Below are 15,072 nucleotides of genomic sequence, written 5' to 3'. Positions count from 1 at the left end.
GCCTCCCAAAGTGCTGGGATTACAGGCATAAGCCACCGTGCCCGGCTTTCATCCTTATTTAACAGATACAGAAATCAAGGTTTGGAAAGACTGACTGTCTTGCCCAAGGTCACACAGCCAGTGAGTGACAGGATCAAGATTGAGCCAAACCTGCCTGGCATCGGGACCCCAGATCTGAACCAACATCTAGAGCATCTCAAAGTTGGTCCAGGCCACCTGCTTTGTTTGCCTGGGGTGCTTGTTAAAAATTCAGACTCAAGTACCTCATTCTCTCAAGTACCTCATTCTCAGAGCTTATAATTCATTAGATGTGGGGTGGTGTTACTAAATCTGATTTTGTAAAAGCCCCTCCTCTGAAGCTTGATAACTCTGCCCTGTGTGCCTACCCCGTGCTTTTCTTTTTTTTTTTTTTCTTTTTGAGACAGAGTCTTGCTCTGTTGCCCAAGCTGGAGTACAGTGGCACTATCTTGGCTCACTGCTATCTCCACCTCCCAGGTTAAAGCGATTCTCCTGCCTCAGCCTCCCGAATAGCTGGGATTATAGGGGCATGCCACCACACTTGGCTAATTTTTGTATTTTTAGTAGAAACGGTGTTTTGCCACGTTGGCCAGTCTGATCTGGAACTCCTGACCTCAGGTGATATGCCCACCTCAGCCTTCCAAAGTGCTGGGATTACAGGCATTAGCCACCACACCCAGCCCTGCTTTTTTAAAACAAACAAACAAACAAACAAACAAAAAAAACACCTTTTTTCTTGTGGTGAACTATAGCTTATATACAAAAGTGTGCACAATGTACAGTTCAAATAATAATTATAAAGTAAGCCCCCATATGACAACTATCTGAGTTAAGAAGGAAAGCATTGCCAGGCAGTGCCTTGCCAGCCTGCCTGGTCTCCCACCCAGTCATGGTCCCTTCCTTCCCTTGGAGGTAACTCTTCTAGGGTAAAAGCTTGTGATCATCATTCCCTTGCTTTTCTGTAGTAACTTTTCCACCCATGTGTCCATCCCTTGACAATGTGAGTTTAGCCCATTTGTGAATTTCATACAAATGGACTTGCATTTTCCCAGCTGTGGTCTGTCTGCTTCTTCCCTTCCACATTCTCTTTGAGACATGTGTAGGGGTAGGCAGTCCATTTTTATGGTCGCTGCAGCCTTCTTTATAAAGCCTGTTTCTTCTACTGATCCATATCCTTCAGAGTGCCTAGCACAGGGCTGAAAATGTAGCAGCTGCTCTGTAAAGACCTGTTGATTACACTGGGGGAGGAAATCCCTGAGTAACGTGTGAGGATGCTGTCGAGAGCTAGCAGAAAGTGCTCTGCCAGGCCTGGTGGCCCCACTAGGCATTCTGCCCTTATCTTTCTCTCCTCCGGCTCTGGCTGTTGAATTTCTGTCATGGACAATCTGAGATATTTCCATCTCCCTGTAAAATTAATTCCCATTTCTGTGTCCCTTTTCAGAATGCCGAACTGGGGAGGAGGCAAGAAATGTGGGGTGTGTCAGAAGACGGTTTACTTTGCCGAAGAGGTTCAGTGTGAAGGCAACAGCTTCCATAAATCCTGCTTCCTGTGCAGTGAGTACGCCCCAGGCCCTGTTGCTGTTGTCTTGGACACCCTGGACAGGCCTGCCCCCACAGGCTGGGCCCTGTCAACACACCAGGGAACTGGTCCCGTGGGATGTAAACAGCTTGACATTTGGCTGAAGCGCATCTGGGCAGGGAAACACTTAAGGGCCTCTTTGTTCCGTTCAGAAGCTTCTTTCTAAGGGATAAACTGGCCAGAGTGGGTCGGGGTGGCAGGCGTTCAGGGGCTGAAAGCCAAGCTGTAAAGACTTGGTTAAGAAAACTTTCCACTCAGTTCTCTCTTCTCTCTCTCCCTGCCATGATTTCGTCATTTCAGAGCAAAACACTTTCAGCGCTTTGGACCGTAATTATATCTTGTTCAAAGGAAACAGAGGCCACAACCTCATGGCAAAGCTGAGTCTGGAGGAAGAGCGGGGCTCCTCCTTCCTCAGCCCCTTGCAGCCCGGCCCATTCACTTCTTCACTTCCCATTCCCACTTAGCCTGGGATGAGAGGAAGAGGGAGTGCAAAGTTCCCTGATATCTACTCCTAAGAAGCCAGAGCAAGGTTTGCTCCAGTCACAAGCCTAGATGAGTAGGAAATCAGACAAAAGATGCCAAGCAACTCACAGAGGTCAGGTCGACCCAGGGATCCTGATACTGTGATGCTGTATCCACTGGTACCTGGACCAGGTGATGTTTCCAGGATGTGGCAACTTAGAGAAGCCTCTCCTCAGGTTCCTAAATGAGTTGGTTCATTGTGATCAGAGCAGAAGGCCTGGGTTAGAAGAAGAGGCAAGGTGCATTTTCTTTCCTAAGACAGAGTCTCACGCTGGCACCCAGGCTGGAGTGCAGTGTCTCACTACAACCTCTACCTCAAATGATCCTCTCACCTCAGCCTCCTGAGTAGCTAGGACTACACATGCATGCCACCATGCTTGGCCAATTTTTTAAAAAAATTTTCAGAGAGACAGGGTCTCCCTATATTACCCAGGCTGGCCTTGAGCTCCTGGGTTTAAGCAGTCTGCCCACCTCAACCTCCCAAAGTGTTGGGATTACAGGTGTGAGCCACTGTGCCCGCCAAGGTACATTCTCCATGAGGGTAGGCAGAATGGATGGTAGAAGAATGTCTTAGTTAAAAAAGATTCGGTGTTTATTATCTGTGTGATGATGGACAAGTTACTCAGTTTCTCTGGTTGAGTTTTCTCATTATTACAGTGGAGGTAATAATAGTTACCTCGTGGGATTGTTGTGAGAATTAAAATGAAAGAAGCTTGTAAAACAAAGCACTTAAAATAATTATGAGTGTTGAAGAAATGATATGCACACACACGCACACATGCACACACACACACACTGCTGAGGGATCTATAGCAAGAGGGTGTGATAAAAGAAGCCCTCACCAGGGGCTGCGGCCCCAGCCCATCTGGGAGATCCAACAATGGGGTCCTGTCTGTTCTGCATTACATGAAGCAAAGTTTCATGATTTGTGCTCCAGAGTAGGATCCAGATGGGCCAAGAGCCACCTGTTCAATGACCATTTGCATCTCTGCCTGTCGCTAGGCAGACCAACCTGAGGCCACCCCGCACAGGGCAGCAGAGGCCCCACATCCTGCTCAGCTGGGCCTGGAGTGACAGCTCCAGGGCTGCGTCTGATGAATGAGGAGTAAACAAGGTTTTGTGGAGCTTTGTTGGCTTCCAGCCTGCAAAGGAGGCCAGAAACAGCAGCGTCCTGTTATCAGCAGTTCACTACTCTTAGGAATTTCTAAGCCGTTTATCTTTCCAGAGGGAATAAGAGAGAGCTTGGCGCTGGCTGGAAAGGGGGTCTAAGCTGCTGGGATCCTAAGGGCCCCTCTCTTTGCTCCCAGATGTTGCTTAATCACTGACCATAAGGGGTCAGCTGTGGGTGGGAGTGCCCGCCTGCAGACCTGTTTGTGGAGGAGTAGTCCGTCAGAGGGTTGAGGGAAGTCAGGAATTCAGGGGGTGGCATAGGAAGGAAGGAGCAGGGCCTGGGGCAGGGTGTGAGGGATGTTGCGGATGAGAAACAGTTGTAGAAAGTCAGGCTGGGGAGCAGGGCTCCAGGGAGGGTGGGGGGCGGTGGGTGGGGGTGTTATGCAATGAGCAGCCGCAGGAAGCAGTCTCAGGTCACGCTAGGGTCTCAGGGCTGGTGCGGCTCTTGGGTATCAGAGCACCAAGTGGACCCCCTAGCACTGCACATGTCCCAGCAGGCTGAGCCATCTCCACAACTTGCTCATTCCTCATGCCGAGCACGGTGCCTGGCACACACTGGGTTCCTGACAAAGATTTGTTTATGAATGGAAGAAGCATCATTTCTCTTTTCCAGTGAAGTGGGTGATAAGTGTCCACCCCATTCAGGGTGCCCACTGAATCAAAGGACTTTCCTTCCCGAAGAAGGGAGAGGCTAGCCAGGTCTGGGCCAAGGGCAGTAAGGGCTATCTCCCTCAATGGCCAGGCCTGGATGGGTCCCCCAAAACAGTTGTGACCATGTGGGTCCTTGGCTCCAGATTCTACTCAGCTTGCCCACCTACATGCCTATATTAGTCTACTCTCATACTGCTAATAAAGACATACCTGAGACTGGGCAATTTATAAAGAAAAGAGGTTTAACGGACTCACAGTTCCACATGGCTGGAGAGGCCTCACAATCATGGCAGAAGGCAAAAGAGAAGCAAAGGCATGTCTTACATGGCGGCAGGCAAGAGAGCTTGTGCAGGGGAACTCCCATTTATATAAGCATCAGATCTTGTGAGACTTTTTCACTATCAGAAGAACAGTATGGGGGAAGCTGCCGCCATGATTCAATTATCTCCATTTGGCCCCACTCTTGACACACGGGAATTACTACAATTCAAGGAGAGATTTGGGTGGGAACACAGCCAAACCATATCAGTGCTCTTTCCTGAGGGTCTGAATGGGCAGAAGGAAGACATGATGATGTCATAGGCAAAGTTGGGGAGAATGACCTTCACTCTGGGCTTGGCCTGGGAGCGGGGACTGAGAAGGCCTGCAGTACACTACCATGGTCTTGAAAGGGGCTGCCAGATCCTATGAGCAGATGGTGGCTCAGAGGCTGGTGGGAAAGCTCAGCTCCGTGGCTGGGAACCTGCCCTGAGGCTATGTGCCCATCTCTGAGCTGTACCCAGCTCCTTCCTGGGGAAGGTTGGGTTTAGCAGCCAGCTGTGAGGAAAGAAGAGCTCTGTGATGGTGGTCAATGGAACAGGGCCCTGCAGGTTGGCCCTGGGCTGTTCCCTAGAATCCAAGAGCACAGGGGAAGCTCATGGAAGCCTTGCGCACCCTCTGACACCAGTGTCTCCTCACCCGCAGGCTGAGGCTTACTGTCACTTTCCACCCTCCCAGCCCCACATGCATGGCCCACTGGAGGGGAGCCATGGCTGGCAGAAAACAACCAGGTCTGGAGGTCAGGGGCTGGGTTCTGGCCTGGCCCTGCATCTGGCCAACACGTGATCTGGAACTGTTTTGTGGGCCTTGGTTTTCCTTCCAGAAGCAGAGAATCATTCTCCATTTCTGAGTGGGGTAAGGGGGCTCTGACCTCTCTCCTGGGGCTGCCTTTTCCCTGTATTTCCAAGCAGCATCACAAGGGCCCACCAAAGTGGCATCTGGAAGTATGTGTTTCCAACAAATCCAGTCTTCCCCCCCCCCCCTTATTGGCTTACTGTGATATGGTAGAAATTTATTCAGGCCTGCCTTCAAAATTCTCCTTGATTGAGTCTTTGGTGGATCTTACAAGTGAGCTGCAGAGTCTCTCACTACATCACCTGGATGGAGGTAGAGGGGCAGAAGGCCACCATGGGCAGGATTGGGCCTCTGGGAGAACAGAAGGGCCAAGGCAAAGCAGAAAGGAGCAGGGAGGTCCTAGGTAGGGGAACCATCTGGAAGATGTCAACTTGCAGGCCCTGAGGTCTGCCCTGGGCCGAGTTCCTGGGTCTCCTACTGGAGAGATCAGCCAAAAGACACCTCTGTTCCCCCAAGCACTCTTATTTCTGCTCTCTGCCTTCCCTCTGGTCTTGGAATTTTCAGTTCAATTTGGATCTTACAGGAAAACAATTCCAGGCCAATTCCCGACTTCCCACCCTAGAAGGGAATGTTGGAGCCCTTGGCCTGTGGTTTGCTCTCCCTCCTTCTTGGGAGCCAGGCCCTGGGGGAATGGTGGGAAGTTCCATATTTGGATGGCCCAGAGTGCTGGAATGAGATGGAGATCTCCAGGGCAGGACAAGAGGGTCCTTATTTAGTCTGAAGTCTCCAACCTGGGGCTTAGGGTGAGAGAGGAGCTGGATGAGGGCTGGACCCTTTAAAGACAAGAGGATGGCAGTTGCAAGGAAAGGAGCTGAGAGCTTCTCCGAGGGTGGTAAGAGGCGTGGCTTCTCCAGTGGTATCCCTTGGTTTCTATGTTCAGGACATATTTGAGGACGCGTCCAACTGAGATGCAGAACTCCAATATTTAAGAAATATGATCAAACCGAATTAGGATTACAGGACAAGTAAAGAAATAGAATGCAGTTGAATCCCTTGAGAGGAGTATGTGGAGGTTAGAAGCAATGATCTCTTGAGGCCAGGGCCTGTCTCTCCCACTTCCTTGTCTCCCGATGATACTAACTTTATATAAAACTAATAAGAGTAGCCAACATTTATTATGCACTTGTTGTATGCAGGGTATTGTGTCAAGTACTTCACATGTCAGATCTCATTTGATTCTCACCACCGTCTTTTGGGGCAGACATTATTATGTTCATTTACAAAATGAGGACACAGAGGCTGGACAGGCAAAATAACTTGCACACAGCTGGAAAGGGAGAGAGCTGGCATTCAATTCTGGGCAGTTTGACTCTTCATGACCCCAGGCTCTGAACTGTTTCAACTTTATTTTTATTTTTAAAAGTTTTATTTATTTATTTATTTTTAAATAAATAGAGATAGGGTTTTGCCATCTTCCCCAGGCTGGTCTCAAACTCCTGGGCTCAATAATCCTCTAGCCTTGGCCTACCACTGCTGGAACTACAGGCATGAGCCACTAAGCCCAGCCAAAACTGTTTTACTCTGGATAGCTGGGCATAGCTCCCCTCTGAGATTAACAGAATGAAATATGAGGCCCACAGCCTTTCCAGCTCAGACCACTGCAATCCTTAGTTCCTGCCATTCCACTCTGTCTTACCCCAGGACTCAGGAAGTTCTCAGTGTCTGACCTCGCTTCTTCTCACGGCAAAGTGATTTCTGAGATTAGAAACTTCAAATCCTCTTGTGATTAGCATGAGCTGCATCTCGTTTCAAAGCCCACCATGTTGGGCACTTAATAAATGTTAAACATTTCTTATGGGGTATCACATCACCTGCATCTCTCCCCATTGGCTCCCTGCCAGCAAGCACAGATAGTCTCTTCTGGATTCCATTTTTGAAGGCAGGAAAACTCTGCCCTTCTTCTTTTCTTTTTTCTCCTCCCTCATTGGGACATATGGTCTCTGTTGAGGGCAGAGTGAGGAACCTCAACAGGCGTCGTGTGGCTTGGGGTCAGCCTAGGCTGTTGCCTCTGAACCCTGTGTTGCACTGCAGCCTAGGAAGGTTGGGAGTGCAGAGGATCAAAGGAGACGCACAGGGAGTCCTAGAAGAGGAATTGGTGTTGGTCAGCATTTCTAGAGTCAGACATACAGATCCCATCCCTCTGTCCTCCCACCCATTGGTCATCCCACCTGCTTCCATTTCTAGACAGTTCCTGAAAGATCAGGATATTATGTATGCAAAGAGCCCAGAGAGCTTCAGCTGTAGGAAGCTTGCAATGAGCAAGCAGCTCACCCCAGCTTCAATTCACCGAATCCACTTTCCCTCCACAGTGGTGTGCAAGAAGAATCTGGACAGCACCACTGTGGCCGTGCATGGTGAGGAGATCTACTGCAAGTCCTGCTACGGCAAGAAGTATGGGCCCAAAGGCTATGGCTACGGGCAGGGCGCAGGCACCCTCAGCACTGACAAGGGGGAGTCTCTGGGCATCAAGCACGAGGAGTGAGTAAAAGATCCTCTCCCAACCTTTTTCTTGAGCTCTCTCCCCTACCCCTGTATTAGGCCTCACGTGTATTTGCAACCATTTTTGGGTAAGCAATGGAAGGCTCAGAAAACCAGTTATTTAAAAGGCACCACAGAGCAGCGCCTATGTGTCAGGCTGCTGCAGGAGCTGGGCATTCAGCAGGGACTAAAACAGGCCAGGCTCCTCCCTGCAAGGAGCATGCATTCTATATTTGTATAAGGGTCAGAGCTGGGAGGGGCCCCAAGAATTACTTAGTTCAATTTCCTCTTTTTGTTTTTGAAAGGGAATCTTGGCCGGGCGTGGTGGCTCAAGCCTGTAATCCTGGCACTTTGGGAGGCCGAGACGGGCAGATCACGAGGTCGGGAGATCAAGACCATCCTGGCTAACATGGTGAAACCCCGTCTCTACTAAAAAATACAAAAAAAACTAGCCGGGCACTGTGGCGGGTGCCTGTAGTCCCAGCTACTCAGGAGGCTGAGGCAGGAGAATGGCATAAACCCGGGAGACAGAGCTTGCAGTGAGCTGAGATCCGGCCACTGCACTCCAGCCTGGGCGACAGAGCGAGACTCCGTCTCAAAAAAAAAAAGAAAAGAAAGAAAGGGAATCTTGCTCTGTCACCCAGGCTGGAGTGCAGTGGTGCAATCTTGGCTCACTGCAGCCTCTACTTCTTGGGCTCAAGTGATCCTCTCGCCTCAGCCTCCCGAGTAGCTGGGAGTATAGGCGTGTGCCACCACACCTGGCTAATTTTGTATTTTGTAGAGACAGGGTTTTGCCATGTTACCTCCTCTTTTTATAGATGAGAAAATCCAACCCAGGCTCAGTGACTTGCCTGGGGTCCCATGGCTAGTGAGTGTCAGAGTGAGACCAGGGGCTCAGGGCAGCACCACTGCCACCCCAGCCTCACTCTCAGCCCTGCTGTCTCTCACTGCTGAGGAGAAGTCATTTCCCTTTCTTGGAAATGCCATAGGGTGTCATCAGCCCCACCACTCCCCATTACCCCACAGCACTCCCTGGCCTCTGGGTAAACGGTGGCTGTTGGCACTCAGCCTGGCTGGCTCCTCAGCCTGGGGAGGTGGACGGAAATGATGGATGAGTTACCAAGTTTCAGCCAAGGTCATTGCCCCAGTGGGAACGATTCATCAGCAGATTTCTCCTGGAAAGAATCTGCTAATAGACCAGCTGCAGGAATGAAGGGCAGAGGAGGGCAATTCTTAGCAAATGGGGTGTTAAATGATTCTGGAGTTAACTGGGTGACCGAGGGAAGTATGATGTTATAATGGAAATAACATTGTGCTGAGGCTTGGTTTGTCCATCTGTAAAATGGGAGATGACCCTAGAGGCCCTAGCCTTTGTGACTCTGGCAGAGAGAACTGCTCTGGCATGAGATGAAGGTAGGGTCATGCCCTCTCAGTGCCAGCCCCACCTGTACTTACATTGTAAGTCACCTCACCCCATGCCCTTCTCCATGCAGAGCCCCTGGCCACAGGCCCACCACCAACCCCAATGCATCCAAATTTGCCCAGAAGATTGGTGGCTCCGAGCGCTGCCCCCGATGCAGCCAGGCAGTCTATGCTGCAGAGAAGGTGATCGGTGCTGGGAAGGTAAGGCGGCTGCTGGGCATGAGAGGGATCGGGGGAGATACCTTCCTGATATGTGGATTCCAGAACTTTTAAATTGGTGACCCTAGCTCTGCTCAGGGCAGCCTGAACACTGGGGTTTAACCTCTTCCCTTTGTCCCTGTAGATTGCATGTACCTGTGCTTTCCAGTCTCCAAGGAGCTCATATCAGCCATGAGCAGTAACATCCCTAGCATTGATGGACAATGGGCAATTCATAGGGAGTGGCAATGATCAATCTATATCTCCAATATTGGAGAACAGAATGTAAGGGTACATGGATGGGCTGCAGAGGGTCCACAAAGCCCCGAACATGTCTGCTTCTTAGATCCATAGCTTTTATCAGATTTTCAAAGGATTTGTGATCCCAAAAATATACATTCTGTTTCATGGAATGTGGACTCCCAAAAACCCATCCAAATACCCCCAGGGCAGAGATTTTCAAGGTTCAGGCCTATCAGAGCCTCCTAGGAGGCTTTTTTCACACTGTTTAGAATTGCCACACATGCTCTTCCCCCATGATATTCTGACAGTAGCCCCCAATCACCAATGCACAGTGAGAATCACCGTAGCAAACCGACAGTTCCCAATTGAGCCGATCACTTCCTTCAGATAGGCCGCGGTAGAGGAGAGGTAGAACTCTTGCCCCTGGGGTTTGCAGTGTCAGATTAGCAGTCAGAAAATCACGGAGGAGGTGTCTTTCAGCTATGAGGCCAGAGAGGATTTCTGGAGCATCATGTGAGGCCTGAGATAGAAAAGTGACTTGGGCAAGATCACACAACAAGGTTATGAAACGTGTGGGCCTAGAGCCCATCTTCAGCTCTTCTGGATTTGGGTTTTGGCTTTGAAGGCTTTTTGATCTTGAGAAATGGGATAAGGGAATGGATCAAGAAATGTTGAGCAACTAACACTTAGGCCAAGGTTAGACTCTCTACTCTCACAGTCATGGTTGGACGGAGATGGGGATTAGTATCCCTGTTGTACAGATGAAGGAACTAGGAGTCAGAAGGATTATATAACTTGCCCGGATCTGCTAGCTAGGAAGGGGCTAAGCCAGGCTCAAGCCCAGGTTTGACTGACTCCGAAGCCCTTGTTCTTACTACTGTTACTACTGTTAATGCTACTTTGGGCCATTTAGCCTCTTTGAACCCATTTCCAAGGCTGCAAAATGGGAAGGGATTGTTAATCCTAGCACGGTAATTAAGACATTGGACTCTAGACAGCCTGCTTTGAATCCTAGTTTTGCCGTTTATTGGCTGAGTGGCCTTGGGAAAATTTATCCTTCCTAAGTCTCAGTTCTGCAGCTCTTAAGTGGACCTGGATGGTGGAGGAAATGCAAAGTGGACCAAGTAATGGTCCCTGACAAATAAGGTAGTTTTTTTGTTTGTTTTTGTTTTTTTTGGCAGAATTTCACTCTTGTCGCCTAGGCTGGAGTGCAGTGGTGCCATCTTAGCTCACTACAACCTCTGCCTCCCAGGTTCAAGCAATTCTCCTGCCTCAGCCTCCCGAGTAGCTGGGACTACAGGCATGCGCCACCACACCCAGCTAATTTTTGTACTTTTAGTAGAGATGGGGTTTCACCATGTTGGCCAGGCTGGTCTTGAACCAGCCTGGACCTCATGATCCACCCACCTCGGCCTCCCAAAGGGCTGGGATTGTGAGGTGTGAGCCACCACGCCCGACAACCAGGCAGTTTTAATGATTAAATGAGATAATACATGTTTAACGTGCAATGTAGTACCTGGTATGTCCTCAGCACAGTTTTGCTATTGTTATTATTATTGTTGTTTATTTTCAGGGATTGTTATGAGGTCACAATGAAGATCCTTGCCATTGACTAAAGGATATAAAAACAGGAGACATTAATACTATTGTTAAGTTGGGTTTTTTGTTCTATCTCATTATGAGAATAGAAAATTATTAAGAATAGCTAAGAATCACTATTTACATTACTTAGGCAGGTTATAAGGTAAAGTTAGGGCTGTACTAAGGAGTAGGATAAGAGAATTTTGCATTCAAGTGGAAAAGGTAGGGAGAAGCCCCCACCTTTCTATTGCCTCGCTCAAGAAATGTTGAGGAGCTGGGAGTACGTTTGGGTGCTTATAAATAGCAAAGGGATTCAGCTTATTTTGGCAGGGGAGTGGCTAGGAAATATGAGGAGAGGTGTTGGTCTAGGTGTGATTCAGTTTTTCTCCAGCCTGGATAGCTTGGGGTAACAGCCCCTTGCTTTATAGAGGAGGCAGCAAAGGCTGGGTGACTACTGAGGTTGCACTGGCACCGACCTAGACCCAGGTCCCCCCATTTCAGCTCTCTGGAGGAGAAGCCAATGTGCAGGGTTAGGCAACCAGGAAATCTGAGGGGATGAATTTCCCTTCTCATCTGCCAGCCTGGGCACTAGGAGTGTCTTTGCCCTTAAAAGGCCTTGTTTTGTGTTATCTGACTGCTGCCTGCCTCTTGCTTTTCCTGGGTTAAGCAGAGCTGTCTACACATCAGCCTCTTAGCCTGCCCAGCTGTCGATGGGAGCTGGCTGCTGAGAAGTCTGTCTGTGCAACATCCCGTCACTGTGTACAAACTTGGGCCTCACTTTTTTTTTCTGGGAGAGCTGTTTGCCCTGTGTTACAGAATGGATGTGAGGGCTAGATTAAACATATGATGCCTGGTCACAGAGAAGGTATTTGTAATTGGGATTCTCCTGGACCAGCCCAGCCTCTGAAGTTCTAGAATTAGGTGCCTCCTTTGCCCAAAGGCTATCAGCTATTGGAGAGTAGGGTGGCAGTATGTCCCCCACTGGGTAGCTATGAACATTAACTGACTTCACCAGTGTAAAGTGCCTGGCACAGGGCCTGGCACAGAGGAAGCCAGAGTCAATGTTGTCTAGTATCACTTTGGAAGGAGAATAAGTCTATGAAATTGCATTAAACTCAGCAGGGAAAGTCCTAAGGAGTGTAGTTTCTCCAGGGGCCACAGAAGACCCTTTGTGTCTCTATGAGATGCCCCAAGGCAACACGGGGCAGAGAGGTCTTCCCGGTGAGGGCTGTTCAAGTACTAAGTGACAGTACTGGGAGGAGTGCAAAGCCCTGGCTCACACCACTGATCTACTGGCAAGATGGGCCTGGAGAAGGCTCATCTGGCCCAGCCAGTGGGGGAACAGCTACCTTGGTGTTAAATCCACCCCCTCACCTGCCTTTTGTGGTATAGCTGGTGACCCTAATCATCAGGCCATTGCAACATAGCATGGAAGATGGTGCGAGGTGGCATGTGGTTTCTGGCCTTCTCCCTCTACTGCCTTGTACCATGCGCCATGTCCTCCCAGCAGCACCAGTAGAGCAGACTTCAGAAGTAGCTTGAGCCCTTATACCATGGTTATGTCAAAGGGAGTGGGCCTGGGGTGGAGGGTACCCTCATCACTTGTGGCAGCCATTAACTATTTCCTTCCCTGCCTAGTCCTGGCATAAGTCCTGCTTTCGATGTGCCAAGTGTGGCAAAGGCCTTGAGTCAACCACCCTGGCAGACAAGGATGGCGAGATTTACTGCAAAGGTGGGTGTTTTCACTTCTAATTGAGGGTCAGGAGGCCCAAGGAGGTGCGGGGGCTAAGTATTCTTGCCTTTGCTGAATGTAAACTAATTCCTGGCCTTAGGATCTAAGATCCTGAACATCTAGTATGATTCCTTCATTGTACAGATAAGGAAACAAGACCAGAGGGGGAAAGCAACTTGGCCAGCATCATCTGGCAAATTGAGGCAGGCATAGAGCTACACCCTGGCTTCCTAACTCCCAGTCCATGCTCTTACAGCAGATGATGCTTCTGTAATTTCAGTGGCTGGGGCAATGGGTACAGGGTACAGGGTGGAACCAAGAGCCTCTTCACCATTTTACTATTGAGACTGGGGTGCTGTGGAGGTGAGGGGGTCCTAGTGGACCTTTCTTCCCTAGTGGTCTGGCTGGGCACTAGGAGTGGGGGATCTTCAGCAGGAAGGTGGGTGGTGTGGCTGGGGGTGGAGGAGGAACATGCCCTTATTTCACTTCTCTCTCCTCTCTCTGCAGGATGCTATGCTAAAAACTTCGGGCCCAAGGGCTTTGGTTTTGGGCAAGGAGCTGGGGCCTTGGTCCACTCTGAGTGAGGCCACCACCCCCCACCACACCCTGCCCACTCCTGCGCTTTTCATCGCCATTCCCTTCCCAGCAGCTTTGGAGACCTCCGGGTTCATTTCTCTCATGCCTGCCACATATCACTAATGACTTGAACTTGGGCATCCGACTCCCTTTGGTTTGGGGGTCTGCCTGAGGTCCCACCCCACTAAAGGACTCCCCAGGCCTGGGATCTGACACCATCACCAGTAGGAGACCTCAGTGTTTTGAGTCTAGGTGAGAGCAGGCCCCTCTCCCCACACTTCGCCCCACAGAGCTCTGTTCTTAGCCTCTTGTGCTGCACGTCCACCATCAGCTGGCCAAGACACCTGAGGACACATCTTGGCGCCCAGAGGAGCAGCAGCAACAGGCTGGAGGGAGAGGGAAGCAAGACAAAGATGAGGAGGGGGGAAGGCTGGGTTTCTTGGATCCCAGAGATTCTCCTCTGTGGGAAAGAAGGTGGGCTTCCTGGTGTCCTTCAGAGTAAGCCTGAGGAGTCCCAGCTTAGGGAGTCACTACCGGAGGCAGAGAGGCAGGCAGCCGGGGTCCTCGGAGCCCCTGCTTCTCCAGGTCTCTTGCCTTTGAGTCTTTGTGGAATGGATAGCCTCCCACTAGGAGTGGGAGGAGAATAACCCAGGTCTAAGGACCCCAAAGTCAGGATGTTATTTGATCTTCTCAGACATCTAGTTCCCTGCTTGATGGAGGGATCCTAATGAAATACCTGAAACATATATTGGCATTTATCAATGGCCCAAATCTTCATTTATCTCTGGCTTAACCCTGGGTCCTAAGGCTGTGGCCAGCAGAGCCCAGGCCAGGGTTCTGTTCTTGCCACACCTGCTTGATCCTCAGATGTGGAGGGAGGTAGGCATAGCCTCAGTCTTCATCCAAACACCCCTTTCCTTTGCCCTGAGACCTCAGAATCTTCCGTTTAACCCAAGACCCTGCCTCTTCCACTCTACCCTTCTCCAGAGACTCTTAGATCACATCATTCCACCCCTTCCAGGCCCCAGGTTAGGAGCAGTGGTGGGAGGAAGGGGAAAGGGCTGGGCCTCGCTGCTCCCAGCGACTGAAAGGACCACGCTATCTGGAGCCATTCACTGAAAGGGCTGCAGGCATGGGCTGCACCCAAGCTGATTTCTCATCTGGTCAATAAAGCTGTTTAGACCAGAACTCTGGTGTCCCAATCCTGTGTCTGTGGAGCTGGGAGGGAACTCGATGTGAGCAATCAAATTAGCAGGGGCTTTGGGAAGCCGAGGCAGGTGGATCACCTAGGTCAGGAGTTTGAGACCAGCCTGGCTAACATGGTGAAACTCCATCTCAACCAAAAAGACAAAAAAATTAGCCAGGCATGGTGTGGGTGCCTGTAATCCCAGCTACTCAGGAGGCTGAGGCAGGAGAATCACTTGAACCCAGGAAGCAGAGGTTGCAGTGAACTGAGATCACGCCATTGCACTCCAGCCTAGGCGACAAATGCAAAACTCTGTTTCAAAAAAAAAAAAAAAAAAAAAAAATAGCAGGCAGCCTGGTGGAGATGAATCAAAGTGGATTCGTTCCTGCTTTTTCTAAGGACCAATTGCTTCTCAGTATCAATTCCAACTGAATCACACTATCTGAAGTGACCTGACCAGCCAAATACCACTGGCTTGTCCTGTCTGGTCTCCACCCCCAAATCTGGGCCTGGGAATTGCATGGACTTTGGACTTGGAGGGCT

The 15,072-nt window shown here is 50.1% G+C and overlaps 1 protein-coding gene across 2 annotated transcripts in view; it reads left to right on the top strand.

Moving 5' to 3' along the window:
* CSRP1 (cysteine and glycine rich protein 1) overlaps positions 1 to 14,531 on the top strand; it is a 63,840-nt gene extending 49,309 nt beyond the window's left edge. For both annotated transcript variants that reach the window (XM_010378869.2, XM_010378868.2), the window contains exons 2-6: positions 1,460 to 1,572; positions 7,423 to 7,591; positions 9,085 to 9,214; positions 12,674 to 12,767; positions 13,275 to 14,531. In XM_010378869.2, the coding sequence (XP_010377171.1) occupies positions 1,461 to 1,572; positions 7,423 to 7,591; positions 9,085 to 9,214; positions 12,674 to 12,767; positions 13,275 to 13,351 (582 nt within the window). In that variant the 5' untranslated portion in view covers position 1,460 and the 3' untranslated portion in view covers positions 13,352 to 14,531. The remainder of the gene's footprint in view (positions 1 to 1,459; positions 1,573 to 7,422; positions 7,592 to 9,084; positions 9,215 to 12,673; positions 12,768 to 13,274) is intronic.
* The last annotated feature ends 541 nt before the right edge of the window (positions 14,532 to 15,072 follow it).

The sequence above is a fragment of the Rhinopithecus roxellana genome, chromosome 1 (assembly GCF_007565055.1).
Source record: "Rhinopithecus roxellana isolate Shanxi Qingling chromosome 1, ASM756505v1, whole genome shotgun sequence".
In the NCBI taxonomy this organism is placed as follows: domain Eukaryota; kingdom Metazoa; phylum Chordata; class Mammalia; order Primates; family Cercopithecidae; genus Rhinopithecus; species Rhinopithecus roxellana.
Note: the sequence above shows the minus strand (reverse complement) of the source record. Positions and strands in the feature narration are given on the sequence as shown.